At 50.1% G+C, this 17,487-nt stretch overlaps 1 protein-coding gene across 5 annotated transcripts in view; it reads right to left on the bottom strand.

The window, feature by feature from the left end:
- The window catches only part of MASP2 (MBL associated serine protease 2), a 43,904-nt gene that overhangs the window by 12,324 nt on the left and 14,093 nt on the right, over positions 1-17,487 (bottom strand). For 2 of the 5 annotated variants that reach the window (XM_039508646.1, XM_039508645.1), the window contains exons 3-6: positions 10,458-10,596; positions 9,974-10,193; positions 6,120-6,297; positions 5,038-5,169 (exon numbers count right to left, since the gene is read on the bottom strand). In XM_039508646.1, the coding sequence (XP_039364580.1) occupies positions 5,038-5,169; positions 6,120-6,297; positions 9,974-10,193; positions 10,458-10,462 (535 nt within the window). In that variant the 5' untranslated portion in view covers positions 10,463-10,596. Of the gene's footprint in view, positions 1-3,329; positions 3,550-5,037; positions 5,170-6,119; positions 6,298-9,973; positions 10,194-10,457; positions 10,597-17,487 lie in introns of those variants that run through there. The other 3 variants (XM_039508647.1, XM_039508648.1, XM_039508649.1) reach the window with 2 other exon arrangements.

The raw sequence follows: 17,487 nt of genomic DNA, 5'->3' as shown, positions 1-17,487 counted from the left end.
AACGGGCAGTACCCTTCTAGCCTGGAGAAAGAGACAGTGCATGTTCTAGTACCAAAAAGCCAATACTTTACCTACACAAGCCTTCACCCATGCCTTGCTTCTACTGCATGAATTAGGAATACCCGTGGAGGCGAGAGTGTGGGACAGGGCCATCTCTGTTACAATGACCTCTGTGCTAGGCTACTTGATCTTGGCTTCCATTTATTATACATGGGAAGTTATATACTATAGTTACTGTAATCATCATATATATTGATATTTAAAATACTGGGATTAGTTAGAGAAGAGATTAAAGGGGAACAGGATAGAGAAATCTAAGATAATGAATGTTACAGAAGTGGTCAGTTGGGCTCCTATATTTTGTGCATATATTACCTATCACCACAGTATCCAAAGACTCCTTACTTTCTCTGATAATACAAGAACAAAAGGACACCTACATGAAATTAAGGGCCAAGAAATTTAAAATCAGATATAAGGAAATACTTGTTTTTAAATGTTGCATATAATTAGGGAGTGGGTAATGGGGTAGATCACTTGATGATTACCTGTTCTGTTCATTCCCTCTGGGGCACCTGGCATTGGCCACAGGGGGTTGGACTAGATGATCTATTGAGATTATTAGGGTTGGAAGGGACCTATGATTCTAAGACAGGATCCTGGGCTAGTATGACCATTCTTATGTTCCCTGTGGAACTTGCTGACACATGATGTTAATAAAACTAAGAGTTTATTGGGATAAAAGCAGACTAGACAATTACGGCTACACTAACTAGGACCAAAATGTTTAAGGGGGATCTACAAAGGACATAAGGCAGCAGCCACCATTTAGGGTTAGGAAGGAACAGCTCACAGAGGTGTATTTCAGAACCGTTGATTATGAGGGATTTATACCATTCTCTGAAGCATTTGGAACTGACCATTGTCAGAGACCAGGCACTGAACTAGATAAACCACGGGTCTGATCCAGAAAGGAAATTCCTATGTTCCAGAATTGCCCAAAAAGTGTCTCTCTCCTAACATAGCACAAACGAGGTTTGTGGAGAAGCTCTTTGGGGCAGGAACAGTTCAGACAGCGCCTCGCACAATGGGCCCTGGTTTGTGACTGGAATCCCTCAGTGCTGGCACAATACTAATAAGAGGAAAGTGCAGACAACTCACTAATTCAGAAAATGGGTCCTCACAATCTTAACTTTGTGCTGAAGGACTGAGGAAGGGCAAAGATGGAGGCTAATTCATTCTTCATGCTTACGTAAACCTGGCTCCTTTGAGCCGTGAGTGTCCACTGCGACTCATTGTGGTTGGTGGTTTTCCAACAAGAAAATTTGGGGACCTGTGAGCAGACACCAATAAACCCTCTTGATGCGTAGCCACAAGCAGCGGCAAAAACCAGCTGACCAGACAGGAACAGGCGCCTCATGCCAGACCAAGGGATTTGCAGCTTGAAGATGGAACACTTTAGGACCTGTTCTACTTTTCTATTCAATAGCTCCTGGATGTGGCCATGGGGAGCTGCCTTTGAAAGGGCTGTATTTTTACTTCACAGATCTGCAAGTGAGAAACTCATAAACTAGCCAGCACAAAAAGAATCAAATCATGTTCAAACAGCGCCCGGCAGGAATGCAGAGCCTGGGTTTCTCAGACCAACCTTTAGAGCTGCCCAGAGAGCACTCAGTTCTACTTAGTCTGTATTTTTTATTCGAATCACAGTGAGCTGTTCGCCAGAGACTTGAACTCTAAGAAATGGGCCCCTCTAAACTTGTGAGCTCAGAGCCACTGGCTCATTGGTTTCTAACAAAAAGTGGGTTGTAAATCGTGCCATCGAGCCACCAGAAAAATCTCAAGCTGCTATAAGCATGGAAGCCAACAGAACTACTGTGAGCATGAAGCAGCCTTCAAGACAAGATCAAGTACATCAGGACAGAGCCTTCCTACCCATGAAGAGCTAGTCAGTCTGAGATTGGCATTGATATCTCTGTCTAGGTTTGAATGTAGCTTCATCACCAGAGTATCTAAGCGCTTCACACTCATGGTGCGTGGGGGGGGTTACCCTCACAACATCCTTGTGAGGTGGTGTTGTTCCCATTTTACAGATGGGGAACTGAGGCACAGGGTAGATTAAATGACTTGCCCAATGTCACACAAGAAGTCGGTCACTGAGCCAGGACTGAGCCCAGGTGTTCCAAGCCTGTGTCTGATGCTCTACCTATTAGACCATCCTTCCTCCCAGTTTTCCCTTGGAACAGGGATTTGGGGTATGCACGAACGGAGCATAGAAAAGTAGAGATTGGAGTAGAGAGACTGAGCCTCTGAGGCTTGTTTTAAGTGTCCTCCCGCCCTTATTTTTTTACTTCAGCAATGAAGAGGCTCCACGGCCATTAAACTATCCTTGGGCTCATGAACTTACTGATCTTTTTTAATTTATCTTCAGGGGGATTTTCCTGGAGCCTCTCATTTCCACTAGTGAATGTCCCACTTGCAGCCAGAAAACAGGGCCTGGAACCTGGCCAGTGAACACCCCACTGAGGTTACCTAGCCAGCTCCTGTGTTACCTTGAAACAGGAAAGGGAGGCATGGATCAATGCTATGGGGACATTAGTGGAGACTGCACCCCAGGAGTTCACCTGGCCACTACTGTGCCACTTATAAAGAAGGAACCAGGCACTGGATGGAGCCACTTATTTAAATCCACCTCTTCACTCTGCTGTATCCAGGATACTATCTTTGTCAGTGGCAGACAGAGGACACATGGCAGCATAGGAGACCTCAGCTGAGCTGCCTTGTGGCTACATTTGGAGCTCTGGATCTGTCAGGCAAGAGATGGGGCTTCCTTTCCACACCCAGCGGAAAGACACCACTCCCCCAAAGCTGGCTGCTTTGCTTACACTAACCGCTTCATTATTTTCTTTAGCAAAGCACCAGGAGCCCTTTGCAGAGGGCTCACCAGACTGCACCATAAAAACAGGGTTGGGTTTCCAGTGGGAGATGTGGCTAAAGTCATAAAGTTTGGGTCCAGATCCAGATTTTTCCCACAGTGTCAGCATGCTCAAAACGGGGGCTTTGGGCTTGTCTGAAAACAGACACAGGTTCTCTCTCGGAGTCGAACTTACCAGTATTCAAACTGGGGGAGGAGTTCAGGCCCTGTTCTAGTTTAAGCACTTTGATCAGTCAAGCAAGAAAAGCCATGGGGCTTAAGACCAGAGGCAGTCCCACCTCTAGGTAGCTTCACTGCCAATAGGACGGCTCTCTCTTATCAGCCTCTGCCTTATCTGCCTTCTCCCTTCCTCAGCAGCACATGGCAATGCAAAGAAATGATGGGGAGGCTGCAGTTGACTTTAGAAACAGGAAAGGCCATTTTATTGTCCTCAGGAGGCAGGTCTGGAAGGAAGGAAACCGAGACACGCGCAAGTCACTAATCAAACAAGCAAGCGGAGCTGGTGGCCCTGTGACATGCAGCTATGGACAGGTCAGGAAGAAGGACGAGCCAGCTCTTCCCAGCACATCTGTCTTGATCTCTGCCTATGCGAGGAGAAGCTTAATTATCTCACACTGGAAAATAAAGGAGAAAGAGAGTAAATGAATAAGAGGGCAGCCAGTCTCAGCCTTCCCGGAGCGGGGCCAAAAACTCAAAGGGGGCAGCTGTCAGCATGTTTCCAAACAGACCTTTGGAGTCTGAAGGATGGAATGAGCTCAGCGCTTGCCGTTTTCAATCAAGATGGGAGATTTGCTTTAAAAACAACAACAACAACAACCCCAGCCCCCCTGCTGTTACAAGCCCCAGTGATGGGAAGAGGAACTGGGGCAGCAGGCAAGAGTTACCAATGCACTAGAGATATGCCTGAGTTGCACAGGCTGGCTCTCACATCGGGCCCAAACATCCCCACAATTTGTGCACGTTTGCAATGGGCTGGATTGAAACTCTAGATCCAGAGATCCAGGCTTGAGCTTGAGAGTTTAGATCTGAATCCATAGCGAAGTGGTGGGAAAGCTGGGCCGCTGTGTCGTTCCACTCCAGCCTTGACCAAAAAGGTAAAGGTAATAATTGGAGATATACCTATCTCCTAGAACTGGAAGGGACCTTGAAAGGTCATTGAGTCCAGCCCCCTGCCTTCACTAGCAGGACCAATTTTTTTGCCCCGGATCCCTAAGTGGCCTCCTCAAGGACTGAACTCACAACCCTAAGTTTAGCAGGCCAATGCTCAAACCACTGAGCTATCCCTCCAAATACAAAGTAGCCCTGGTTCTCCCCAGGCTCAGGAGCCAGCTCCCGGTCAGCAAACCTGCATGCAGCAGGGAGGAGTCTGGCACCAGGAATCTGCACGTTTTGCTGCAGGCAGAACCAAGCCCGAGGTGTTGATCATTGCACTGATTCAGACAGACATTCACTCCTTATTGTCAGATCATAAAACCTTCCTTCAGCAACACGTGCAGAGCAGCAGAGGCAGCCATTCTCTGTCGGAACTGGGAATCCACTATCATTCATCAGCAGATTGTTCCTCCTCGAAGCTGCCCCGAGCTCAGGTCCTGAAGTGCCAGAAGACTCAAAAGTATTATCCATCGCAGCACTCAGAAGGCAGGAGTGCTGGCCGGAGGGGCTGGGCTGGCAGCCCTGCAGACTGAAGGTCTCTGATACGAGCAGCCACGGGGCAGGCTTCCTTTCTCCAGCCAACATGCCGAAAACCTGATCTGGAGGGATGATTTCTGGCAGCGTTCTACCCTCCACGTCTAGCCAAGCACTGGCCTCTCTTCTGAGACTGCTGACACTAGGGCTGGTGAATGCCAGGGGCGGGAATCCGGGATGCCTGACTTGCAGGAGCTAGACTGAGGCTCCCCTGCACTCTGCCATCAGCTGAGGAGCGTGTGCACTGACTCACACCCTGCACCATCAGGGTGACTTCATCTGGCCTGCAGGGGCCGTAAGCCAGCTCTGAACTTGGCTGCGGCGTGGGTTCCTCACTGACCTGTTGTCTAGAGTGGGAGAGGGACACCTGTTCTGACAGAGAGGGGGCAGCCCACCCAGCACACGGGCAGACTCACCTGCGCAGGTCCTCTTGTTTTCATGGAGGACGTAGCCAACCCTGCAGCTGCAGTAGAAGCCGCCCAAGTAATTATGACAGCGATGGTCACAAAGCGGTTCGTCGTCAATCAGCAGCTCACACTCATCAACATCTAGCGGGTTGAAACACAGCAGCGTTAACTGGACTGCATCGGGTGGGGGGAGCTCTGAGCAGGACTGAAATGGGAACTGGGGGGAGGTGGGAACAGAGCAGGGACATGTTTTTGGAAACTGACTTGATACCCTTTAAACGTGTGTGTGTCTGTTTGGGCCAGGCTGGTGTTTCTTGGTATTCTCTGTAAAACATAAAGGGGGGGCTTTCAGAGGAGTCTAAGCCGGGCAGGGGCAGGTTACCCCAGGAAGCGAATGCGCCTGGTGCTTCTGAATCACTCTGGGGCTTTTCCAACACACTTCTCCTCCCCTTAGCTTATACAGTTGGACGATCCCCTGCTCTAGGCACCATATGCAATTCAAAGCCAAACACCCACCACAATCTGACAGCTTGTGAAGGAGCATACGGGGATTCCCCCTTCCCCAGACACCAGCTCCGCCTGACCCACTGTGACAGTGCCGTCTTGCACAGTGATTACTGCTGCCCACTTTGTATTCTGATCTCACACGGATTCCTGCCGTACTCCCTTGTCCTAGGAAGAATCTACCTCCTAACACTTTGCTCTCCTCCAGCGCTCTCAAATCCTGTACAGGCGTTAATTAACCATCCCAGCAGCCCTGGGTGGTAAATGGGAGTCTCCCCATTTTGTCCATGGGGGAAGAGCAGGTTCAGAGACAGGAAGTGACTTGCCCAAGGTCACACAATGAGACAGTGGCAGAGTTGGGGCTAGAACCCAGATGCCCTGAGTTGTAGTCACCTACTCGAGTCACTACCTGTAGCTAATACAGCTGCTCCTAATCCATTCGCCAGTAGCAGCAGGCAGAGTCTCCATTCACCTGGGAAGCCCAGCCGTCTCCTTCGGCCAGCCCCTGCTGCTCGCAGCCAGAGTCCCTAGCGTAGCTGGGTTGGTTTCTCTACCCCTGCCTCCTCACTGCGGGGCCCGTCTCTCACCTTCAGCTGCATAGAAGGCCTCGAAGCCAGTGAACGGGTTCTCGTTGGAGTAGTCGGATCGGAACGTCACAGTAAGGGTGTTGTCAATGGAGTGGTACGTCCTGTTGCCCGGAGCCTCCTCGGTGTCTGTGCTCTCGCGTCCACACAGCGTGGCCACCAGCTTCCCGCCGGAGCTGATCTGTGCAGGGGATGGAGGAGTCAGTCACGTCTACGCTCAGCTGCAGCCTCTATTTCCACACCCGCCCCCCACCCAGTGCATGGAGCCCAATCAGGGGGACCAGGAGCAGGTCCTTGTGCAGGGCCACACCCAGCTCCCTCCCTCACCATGGTATGCCCCATGGTCAGCTCCATATAATTATCTCCACCCCTGCCTGCTTCCAGCTTGCCTTGATTCCCCCACCCCCACCTTTCAGCTGTGGCATCCCTCCCCGTGCAGCCTCGGGAGCATGACCCAGCAGGGATAGAGGGACTGGAGATTGCTGGAGAGGCAAGAAAAGGAAGGAAGAACCATGACAGGCACTAGCAAGAGCAGCTTTAACTTGTAGCCAGGGCTCCACAGGACCCTGAATGAACCAGCACATCCACCACGTGCCCTGGCCACGTGCTCTCCACTCTGCTGGCAGAGCTGAGGCTGAAGGTCCCCTGCTCCTGGCGGACTTTCCACCACCAGAAACTTTGTCCCCCAGTGCGACAATCAGGGGGTTTAGAGATTACAGCATTTGTGATGAAGACCATCCATCTGGATTTGGTTATACAATTGCGGATGTCACATTTCCCCACACCCTGACTTGCCCCCCCCATTTGCCTCCCCTCCCCTAAATCCTTGGCTGTAAAGCTCATTGCCTGAACCCTCCCTTCCCCCCAACACACACACACACACACACACACACACACACACACACACACACAGCCAGCTTGGGCCACCAGCCCGGGGTTCTGTTTGCTGTGGGTTTTGTTCCTGTTTGCTTGCCCCTTTGATCCTATGTGGGAGCAATCCCGCTGGGCTATGCCCAGTCACAAGCGAAAGTAGGGATGAGGTTTAAACGCAGGTTAAACACACACAGCTTTGAACTTACCGTAAAGCCCTGCTGAGCTGGGTCTCTCCATTCCCACATTCTCTCTGATGCAATGTTTCCTGGTGGGAAACACCCACTGGATTCCCCAATTGTCCCACTCCCCGGGCCCCATGTCCCTGAACATTTTGGACGCTGCTACTAGGCCAATTTTGATAAACAGGGTTTGTGCTGCCCCTGGGGGCGGGGGGATGAGAGCTCATGCACACAAGTTCTAGCAGCGGGTAAGAGGCTGAGCAGTCTGACCGACAGGGTGCAGCCTCCGAGGAAGGCGTGGTGAAAAGCACTATGGCCTTAGAGCAGTGGGTTCCCAAACTAACAACCCACGAACCCTTTTCACTAAAATGTCAAGTCTGGTGAACTCCTAAAAATGAATATTTCCAGGGATTTTCTCCCTTGCCTCAGCATAAATTATAAAAGCAGTGATCTTGGAAATATAACATTTGTTTTTATGACATGCTTATTACACACTATTTATTAACTATGATTTATCATCACAGTATTTTTATTACATTATGAAAATGGCAGCACTCTTCCAAGATCTCACTTTTGTAGCTTGTGTCACTTTTGATTATGCCTCTTATAAGATAAGGCTCCTATCAGAGGCGCCAGTAGAAAAAAGGGTTGCGGGGGCAAAGCCCCTGCATACCCTTAGTTCTGGGACGGCACTGCCAGAAAAGTGGGGGGGCCCAACGGGGGCCACTGGAAAAAAAGGGGAGGGACCCACCGGGGGGGAGGCGCAGACGCGGGGGTGGCATGTGACCCTCATCATCCCCCATACTGGTGCCTCTGGGTCCTATGTTTCACCAAGGGGGATCAGATGTGAAACAGCAGGAAGCTATTTAGGAAGCCAACTCAAAGAGTTCCTCCTCCACAAGCATTCAGGTCTTGAGCAGTCCAGGCAAACAATGACCATTACAACCAAGCTTAAACTTGTTCTTCATAATCATTTAAAAACAACACTAGCAGCCTATTAAATTTTTAAAACAGCAGAAAATATCCACCTCAGCGTGATAGAGACGCTTGCTTTGATCGGCTTGGCTCTTGGAAGTCCCCAAGGCTCCAGGCTGCTGGCCCCGTGCTGCCCAGGGTCCCTAGGGACAGCTCTGGTCGCCATTAAGGAATTCCCCCCACCCCCTGAGAACCTCCTGTAACATTTTGTGAACCCTCAGGAGTTCACAAACCCCACTTTGGGAACCACTGCCTTAGAGGAACATGAACATCTCGCCCAAGTAACTCAGGGATTAAGATTTTACTTAAGATGCCTGATCTGGTTCTAGTGACCTTAAAACAACCATTGCCAATGTGGGCACACCACCTGCTTCCTGCATGTCTCCTGCAGAAACGGCTCCCCCAACCACACACTGACCTTTGAGTACGTCCCCACTGATATCAGTATGAACATGTGGCTGGACAGCTGGTGTGCTGAGATTGCTGCCTTGTGCTCCCCTCGTCCCCCATTCCTTTGGCCACTCATCATACGCTAAATTCTCTGGGGCAGGGCCTATCTTTTTATTAGATGTATAAGGACATAAGAATGGCCATACTGGGTCAGACCAAAGGTCTATCTTGAGCAGTTTAGTATCATCTGCAGACTTTGCCACCTCACTGTTTACTTCTTTCTCCAGATCATTTATGAATAAGTTGAATAGGATTGGTCCTAGGACTGACCCTTGGGGAACACCACCAGTTACCCCTCTCCATTCTGAAAATTTGTGCGCCTAGCACAACGGGCCCCGATCCAGCTATCAGGGCCTCTAGGTGATATTGTAATAAAACAACAATATGTAGGCACACAAGGTTCTGGTCAAACCTCCAAAATCCTCCCAATCAGCCTGGCTTTGAGTTTGACCCAGCAGCGTCTCCTTTCAGGCTTTTTCACCCAAATAGTCCTTTGGCCACTTTCTTTTCGCAAGCTCTTCCCCATTATTTATGGACATCCTGATGCTGATGCTTGGGCCGCATCCCAGCAGCACAGCTCTCATGAGACACAAGTATTTTGTAGAGCCAGTCAAAAAAATTCAGACAGGACAGAAAATGCTGATTCAAGAAAACCGAAACGTTTCCTCAGAATATATCACTGTGTCAAAAAATTTGATGAAAAATTACTGAAGGGTTTCATTTAAATAAGAGTGAAGTGTTTTGCTTCTATTCTATTGCATTATAATAGATAAAAGTCTTATAAATTATAATATAATATGAGAGGTGAGGCACTTCCGTAAGCTTGTTTCTGTATTTCCAAAATGGAATTGCAGCAATATTATTTTGTGAGAAATTCTGACTTCTTGTTTCCATGTGGGATGAAAGAAAATTTCAACATGTCCCATCTGCCCAGGGCACAGAAATTCAGCATTTCCACCAGCTCTAGTTTTCTTCCAGCGATGCTTCCTGATCCTGTGGGCTTATGTGACTGCATCACTTGCAAATCAGCTGAGCCCAAACATTACAAGGAGATAGGACCATAAGAAAAACAGATTTCTTGAAACCTGCGACCTCAGACGGAGCTGGTTGTGCCATATATCGGTATCCATATTTCAATCTGAGTGTGGAAGGGGATATGCAGCTCCAGTAGACACAGACAGTGTAAAGCAAACTACCTAGAGAAATGCATGCGTCTCTACAGAAGTGCACGTGCAATCCCATATTGTGAGTAGAAACATACACATCTCATAGGTCTCGTATACATCCAGCTTTCAACGTGCACAGACACAAAGTTCTATATTAATACATACGCCTCATGCATGACCACGGACACCCTCTTTGCCCTGAGGCTCCACGTACCTTCACGTAATCATATTCACAGAGGTAGGACAGCTCCATGTTAAAGTGGGTGAAGTAGATCCGGATGGTGTATCCCTTGGGGACGCTGATATTCCAGGTTCTCTCCTTGCTGTTGGGGTACACGTTTGGGAAGTCTGGGGATGTGATCCTCCCATACATTTTCTGCAGCTGGATGTTGCTACCCACTCCATGGCAAAGGGCCGCCACGAGGAGGTACAGCCTGCCCCAAATGGAACACAGACAGTAACAAGGGGGGTGAACGTTAGCTCAGAGATCACGCTCGCTACACACCGAGGCACTAGGACACTAGTCAACATCTCTGCACCTGATGCTCCTCTCCTGTGTAAATGCCCTGGGTGTCAAAGGAGTGCTGCTGACAAAAGACCCAGGAGAGGAGAACTGGGCTGCATCTCCTTGCATAAAAACAGGACAAAGAGCTAGAGAACCCAGGCTGCCTGAGAAGAGCCTCCTTGACCGCACTCACCTCATCCTTCCACTGTCCCTCCGGAGCCTGCAGCAGCTTCTCCTGGTGTGCTTGCTCTGAGGGTGAGTTTGCTTTGCTGTGTTTGTCTGGCTCTTGAATTCTGATGTTTATCTCCCTTTCCCCCCTCAAAGGCTGAGTTCTGGGAACAGCAGTTACAACAGAGCGGGCCTGAGCTCAATGCACAGGACCCGAGTCAACCCCGGCTCAAAGTGCAAAGCAGAGCTGAAAGCGCAGCTGGATTCCAAACTTTCCAGCCCCCACCTCTCTGGAGGGATGAGCAATGGGCCTGGTATTTGTGCAGAGAAGCCGGGAAAGGGGAGAGGATGGGTGGGGGCAGGTACAGGGTGGTTCAAGATTGTGTGTGCTGGGGCATGGTCAGGGTGTTTGGGAACATCATTCCCCCTGTTACCAGCTGTTCAGTTGCTACTACCCAATAAGCCTGAGCCCACGGAGCCAAGGAGGAACCGGATGGGAACCCAGGTCCCTTTGCTGATCCGTTTTACCAGCAGCTTTGACAAAGGACTATCACAGAACACTTTAGGGCACCAGTCGTACAGAACGCTGTAACCAGCCAGGAGGCGCTTAGGTACTACGGTGATGAGGGCTCTACGAGGACTGGGGTACACAGACCTATGGCTGGGGCACAGAGCCTTTAAGCGCCCAGCTGCTGGTTCTAATCCGGCCCAAATCTGTTGTTCTGTGCACATCCAGCCTTTGCCACTTTGCGTCCATGCTGGAGCACTGGGCTGATAGGGTTAAAAATCCAGCTGTGGAATTACATGAAGGGTGCCATGCCAAGCGGCAAAGGGAGAGGGGGAGTCAGAGGAAAGATGGAGAGTTGGCCATGAAGAGAGATGCAGGAGCAGCGCAGGAGAAGCTCTCCCCCCACCAGCACACAGATGCAGGAAGCCAGGCAGAGGGAAGTGGTGTGGTAGGGAAGGGGCATAGCAGGAGAATAGAGGGAGTTTCTCCTTATCCAAATGGGACCCTGCAGTGACCAGCAGCTTGGGGTCCTCTCTTTTCAGTCGACAGATGGTGCAGGCAGGGCCAATCCCTGCACACCCGTAGCACCAGCCAAGGCACAGATTCCTACACACTTTACAAGCACAATAGCCTCCTGGTGCTGGGGGGAAATCCCAGTCCATGTAGAACAGTCTCCACTGAACCAAACGGGTGATGTCAGCTATGGTGCAAGTCAGCGTGGCTTTGTCAATGTCTCACCAGCTGAGGATCTGGCTCATAGGTCAGATCCTGGTTTCCCTTGAAGTCAATGGCAAGATTCATACTGAAGTCCCCGGGACAAGGATTTGGGCCACTAACTCCCAACACAGGGCCAGATTCTGGAGCCATTCGGGCTGTACTGGAGCTCAGAAGTGGGGCCCTCCTTAGATTTTTTAAGTTAAAGATTTTCTAGAAACACCCCTACCCCAGCTCCCCTGCGTACAGGCCACAGCAGACAAGCATCAAAGAGGAGTGAGTGAGCTCCATGGAGATTGCACAGGTGCTGTCTCTCTCCCACACCCGTCACCCAGAAGGGAAGGCGACAAGGGAAGCTGACTTGCAATGAGAAGCACAGGTTCCTCTGTGGTCTGTGAAGAGGAGTTGTGCCAAGACATCCTATGATCCTCTTACCACAGCCAGTGCTCCTTCTCCCAGGGGTCTGCTCCTCTAGCCAGCAAAGCTGCCAATCACCTGCAGTCTACCTGGGCATTTTCCACCAAATGAAACCAAAGCCAGGGAGTGACCCCTACCAAACTGCAACCAGAAAACGCCATTTCACAGAGGGGAAGGGGCAGTCAACACCAGTCCATGCAACAGCAGCAGTAAATGAGATTAGTGGGCTAGACCACACAGGAGCTAGAGAGGACTAGATGTTTGCAGGGCCCACTGATTGCTAAACAGCCCCCACTGAGCTCTCACAGCTCACGGACTTTACACAGGCCACAGACAAAAAACTTTGGGAAATCAATAAGTGCCAAGCTGAATGCTGGCTGTTTGCTCGGCACTGTCACCGCTTGTAATTTCAGCTATGTTTGTGTCTAGGAACACACCTGGGTGTTGAGTGTGTGGGTGTATATACAGTCATCAGGCGACTGTTCATGTGGTGAGAGCGAGTGTGTACATGTACAAACAATTGCCTGATCACTGTACGTACATGTCTGGATTAAGCAATCAGATCCCAGAGTGCAAATCTGTTTTGGTTAACTTCCATGTCCCACTGCCAGTATTTCTCCTGTCCTGCAATGTGCCCTCTCTGTGATTGGACGTGAATTATTCTATCGTCGTCCAACTCCAAACTGTCTCCCTGCAACTGCAGGCTGCTCTTTTCCTTTGCATTACCAGAGCGCCTCAGAGCCACAGTCACAGACCAAGACCCCATTGTGCAAGTCACTGCACAAACACAGAACACAACAGCCCCTGCTCTTGCATGTTTTAGCAGCATTGGTCCCAAGCTGCAGGGGTCAGTCCCAGAATGAAAGTATCAGCTCTATACTTGTTGTGAAATGTCTCCAGTGTATTGAGAGTTTGACCAAGCCCTTCCATCCCCGTCAGCCCCAGGTCCTCCTGTTTGATGCTTGGATTCTAACCGGTCACACGGCCTGCAGCTGGCCCTCAGAATGTCTCTGCATCAGAACATGGAAGCTGACCTGGCAAGAGACCAGGGAAGGTGTTGAATTCTTGGTGCAAATACCAGGCTCCCACCTCCATGGCCTTTGGAGAAGCCAGGCTGCTAGCCGGAGCTGGGGAAAACCTTTTAGAATTAAGTGCCTGGGATGAAATCCTCACCCACTGTTTTGCCTGTTTCCTTGCAAAGAGCCCTTCTCATTTCAAGCAGCAAAGAATCCTGTGGCACCTTATAGACTAACAGACGTTTTGCAGCATGAGCTTTCGTGGGTGAATACCCACTTCTTCAGATGCAAGAAGAAGTGTATCCAATGAAGTGGGTATTCACCCACGAAAGCTCATGCTGCAAAACATCTGTTAGTCTATAAGGTGCCACAGGATTCTTTGCTGCTTTTACAGAACCAGACTAACACGGCTACCCCGACACTTCTCATTTCAGCACATCTTGCAGCATCAGCCAGCCATTTGCAGCCCTAGCTTAACAGCATCATGCTGAGTAACCGCAGGCCCTATAAAATGACTCCTAACACCCATCCTCCTTCTCCACCCAGCCCCAAGCAAGCCTGAAGGCTGGGCGCACCCACCCCCTGTCCCTGTAAGATGCAGCTATTTGCCAGTTGCCTAATTACTGACCCAGTTAAGGAAGCTTTGGGTTATTCTATGTGACAGGAGCCCATTGTGAATTCTGCCCAGCTGTCTCCCCACTCCCAGCCCCGTCCACGCTTGAGGGACCGAGGTAGCCCAGAGGGAAGAAGTCGCTTTCAAGAGGAAAGTGTGTGTGAAAGCCAAGCTCCAGGGAAGGGGCTCTGCCTTCGAATCCGTGTCTCCGCAGCAGCAGACATGGTGTGACGTGAGAATGCCTGAGAGACCCCATGTGGGGACTGCAGCAAATATCTGCCCCAGCTCCCCTCTGTGTTCGCTTTCCTGCTCCCCCTACCTCCCACCGCAGCACGGCCTGTCAAGGAACGGTCTCAGATCCCCTCCGGGGCAGCAGCTCGGATGCAGGCAGCTGAGCCGTGCTCATCAGTAAGTCAGTGCAAGCAGAGCGGTTCAGTCGGGGCCCAGCAAATGTGGCTTGCCAGCCGGGACGTCTACCAGCCAATGGCCCATCTGGAGTATTCCGGGAAGGCCAAGAAGCAGGGCGTGGGAGGAAGGTGGTGCTGGAGAGCAGAGACAAGGCTGTGCTGGAGGGACATGAGGGGGGGATACACAGGAGACACACCCAGAGGGCTGTAGGTTTGACTTGCTGAGGTCTGCATGTTCCCTAAGCTCTGCCCCCTGCTGATTTGGGAGGCACCCGCTTTCCCCAAATATAAACCTCTCCTCCCATTTCCACAGGCCCCAAGCCTCTCCTTGCACCAAGGTGAGGTGAGCAAAAAGGGTAAATTGATGTCATGCTTCAAGACGGTTTCTCTCTTCTATTAGTATTTGTCTCCCCTTTGCCCTCACCCTCCAGGTCACTATTTCCCACGGCTCGCCTTCCAACTAATGCAGGATGCTACGGCGTGTCTCCGCAGCAACACCTCCTAGCATGAGAGCATGTCACACCAGTTGTCTGCTCCCTACCCTGGCTTCCGCAGATAGAAAAGTAAGCCAAGTTCGAGGTCTCAGCTTGATCTTCAAGGCACTCTGTGGCCTGGGCTGAGGGATGAAGACCGTGGTCAACCACTCTGCCCCAGTGGAGCTCTCTGTAATAAGCGTAAAGCTCTTCTGTGGAAGAGACAGCACTTTCCTTGGGGGCTGGTTCGAGACCATGGAATGAACTACCCCCAAGAACCAAGGACCATCACTTCCACTCCAAGTGCCAGGCACATTTCTTTGACTTGCCTTCTCTAACATAAACCTACACAGACACACACGCGCACACTCTAAAACAGAACACTCCACTGCTCACGCATCTCCTGCAGAGGAGAGAACAAACATGACAGATGGCAGTCACGTTGCTGAAAGCACCGCTGGAAGGCACTCAGATGTACTCCTCGCATCGCTGTAAGAACCCATATAGAATAGAATCTCTTTTCTCTTGCCTGGCTGTCTGTCTTCCCCTCTCCTGTTTCCGTTCACCTGTCTCTCAAAGAAGGAAATCACTCACATGGCCCCACGCCCTGGGTACCTACACTGTGTCTGCCACATTGGCTCGGAGTCTGCCACTGCAGTGGAACAGCTGTTTCTCTCTGCAGAGAGAGTTTGGTTTGAGTTCAGATAAAGTAGGAGCCAGGCCTATGTTGTAATACTGTCCTCTGCCTTCCTCTCTCAGATCAGAGGAGATATGCACGTTACAGGCACAAACAGCCTGTTTCCTAGATAATTATGGCTCAAAGCAACGGATAGGAACTAAGGAAAAGTTCATGTTACTCATACTCCCGGGACAAAATCCTAGAACAGTGAAGGGAACATGTGGTTAATGATACGGGGGAGTGACCAGGGCAGGACACAGCTCCATTGCTAGTCTCCAGTTCTTCTGCTAACAGAAAATGGGCTGCAACAGTGATTCCTCACCACGCCAGCCTCATTTAGATCAGCACGCTGGTGCTGTTACAAGGACACTGCAGTCTTGTTTAACAAGCAACCTGAACAAGCCAAGCCATTCTGCTCCTGGAACAGCCCCCAGGAACCAGGAGCATCTCCCTCCGCAACAGTGGTTCGGGTTTGTACACCTTCCATGGTGACCAGGTGAGCTGGAAGATGGCCTGCCTGCTAGGCGATGGCCCTCTGCAGCATGCTTAAGCCTCCAGTGAAAGACCCCCATCTCCTGTGAAGCAGCATCTCTCCCCATGGACACTGGTGTCTCGGGGAGAAATGATGAACAGCTTTGCAACAGGGCTCAAATCCCTCCCCCATCCAAGGTTCCATTTCTCTGCCCCTGCTCCAGTCCTCCTTAGATAAGGCTCTGTTCCTGTCCATATGAGTCACAGTTCCTACCCATCTTCAGCCCCATCCAAAGCTCTGCAGAGTGCAGCTATAGCACCTTCTAGCTTACAGGTTAAAGTTGCCCTTGGGTGGAAACACCTGAATTACTGATCTCTGTCACATCTCATCCATTGAGAACATAGCAAAGGGACCTAGAACCTGCCGAGATTGTGGGTCAATCTAGGAATATGGCTGCAGATCTCCAGTTCCTTCCACTTCCATACGTTCTTTTAAACTTCATCACTTCTCTCCCTCCACAGAAAAGTAAACACTCTGCAAAGTACTTTCTTCGCCTTCCAAATGAATTGCTGGCTAGCTACAGATCAGAGGAAATGCAGAATTAACTGGATCCTCTCCCCTATTCAGTGAGTAGCAACTCTTGATGAAAAGCTACCATGTCCCAATAACCTACTGACCTCCAGCCTGCACTGGACTTCCTTATAACCTTGTGCAGCCAAAATGCATTGCTCCCACACCTTGGCCCAACACCCAAAGACCTTCCTCACCACTCCTCTTCCTCCAGAACTGGCCATGATCATTTCTGTGCAAAAGAGGAGTTGTTAGCCCATTGATCCAGCAGATCCAGCCTAAAGTGCTTCCAAAACTATGACTCAGATACTGGAATAATGGCAGCTACAGAAAAGTCCAGAGGGTGGCGACAGAGACACCTCCCTATGGCTGAATACCCTTACTGAATATCTGTAGTTCAGTTCCTGCTGCAGACAAAGTGGATTGAAGATGGTACCATAACCACTGGCAGCATGAACCAAAATCTGCAGCATTCCAGAAAGAATTTATCTACCAGGCAGCCAGCCAGCCGTGGAAAGAATAATGGAGAGAAAACGCATCTCCCACCCATACCCAATGTGCAATAATTATACTTCTTGGCAAATCCGAACATACAGTCTTAGCAGTAGAGAGATTCAGGAAATAAAAAACAATAACAGCTCCATAATGGGGCTCAGTAGAATGTGACTTAATCAGAAGCATCTTGAGTGAGGAGTGGAGTTCTGTATTCAGCTATTCTTCACTACTTCCCCTAAACTGTTTAACCGCACACAGGAATGTTACACAGCTGCTGCGTTCCTTCTGAGAGATGGCTGCATTTCAGGGGTGGGAGAAGTAATCCTGCCAAATAGGGCCACATTTTCAGATGTTGCTTATGTGCTCACTAGATTCACATGCACAAAAGCAGATCTGCATGTGGGATTGGCACATGCAATTGGTGCATCCACACACACATTTTGCTAGTGCTGTTGTGGCCTCATTTGAAATCTGGCTGACAATTTGTCGAGGCTACCTCCGGAATTGCTAGGATCCTTATTGACAAAACACTACTACAGACTGTTGACTTATCCTGGAGTCTTTATGTCCCTCGGCACAGGCAGAGAATCTGGTGGATGTAATACAGGCACTCAAGCCATTTAATTCTGAATTAGGCATGGAGTCTGTTAGAATCTATCCCAAAATGCTCCTGGTGAAACTATCTTCTAAG

The sequence above is a fragment of the Mauremys reevesii genome, linkage group 21, assembly GCF_016161935.1.
Source record: "Mauremys reevesii isolate NIE-2019 linkage group 21, ASM1616193v1, whole genome shotgun sequence".
In the NCBI taxonomy this organism is placed as follows: domain Eukaryota; kingdom Metazoa; phylum Chordata; order Testudines; family Geoemydidae; genus Mauremys; species Mauremys reevesii.
The sequence above is the reverse complement of the archived record's forward strand: the minus strand, read 5'-3'. Positions and strand labels throughout refer to the sequence as shown.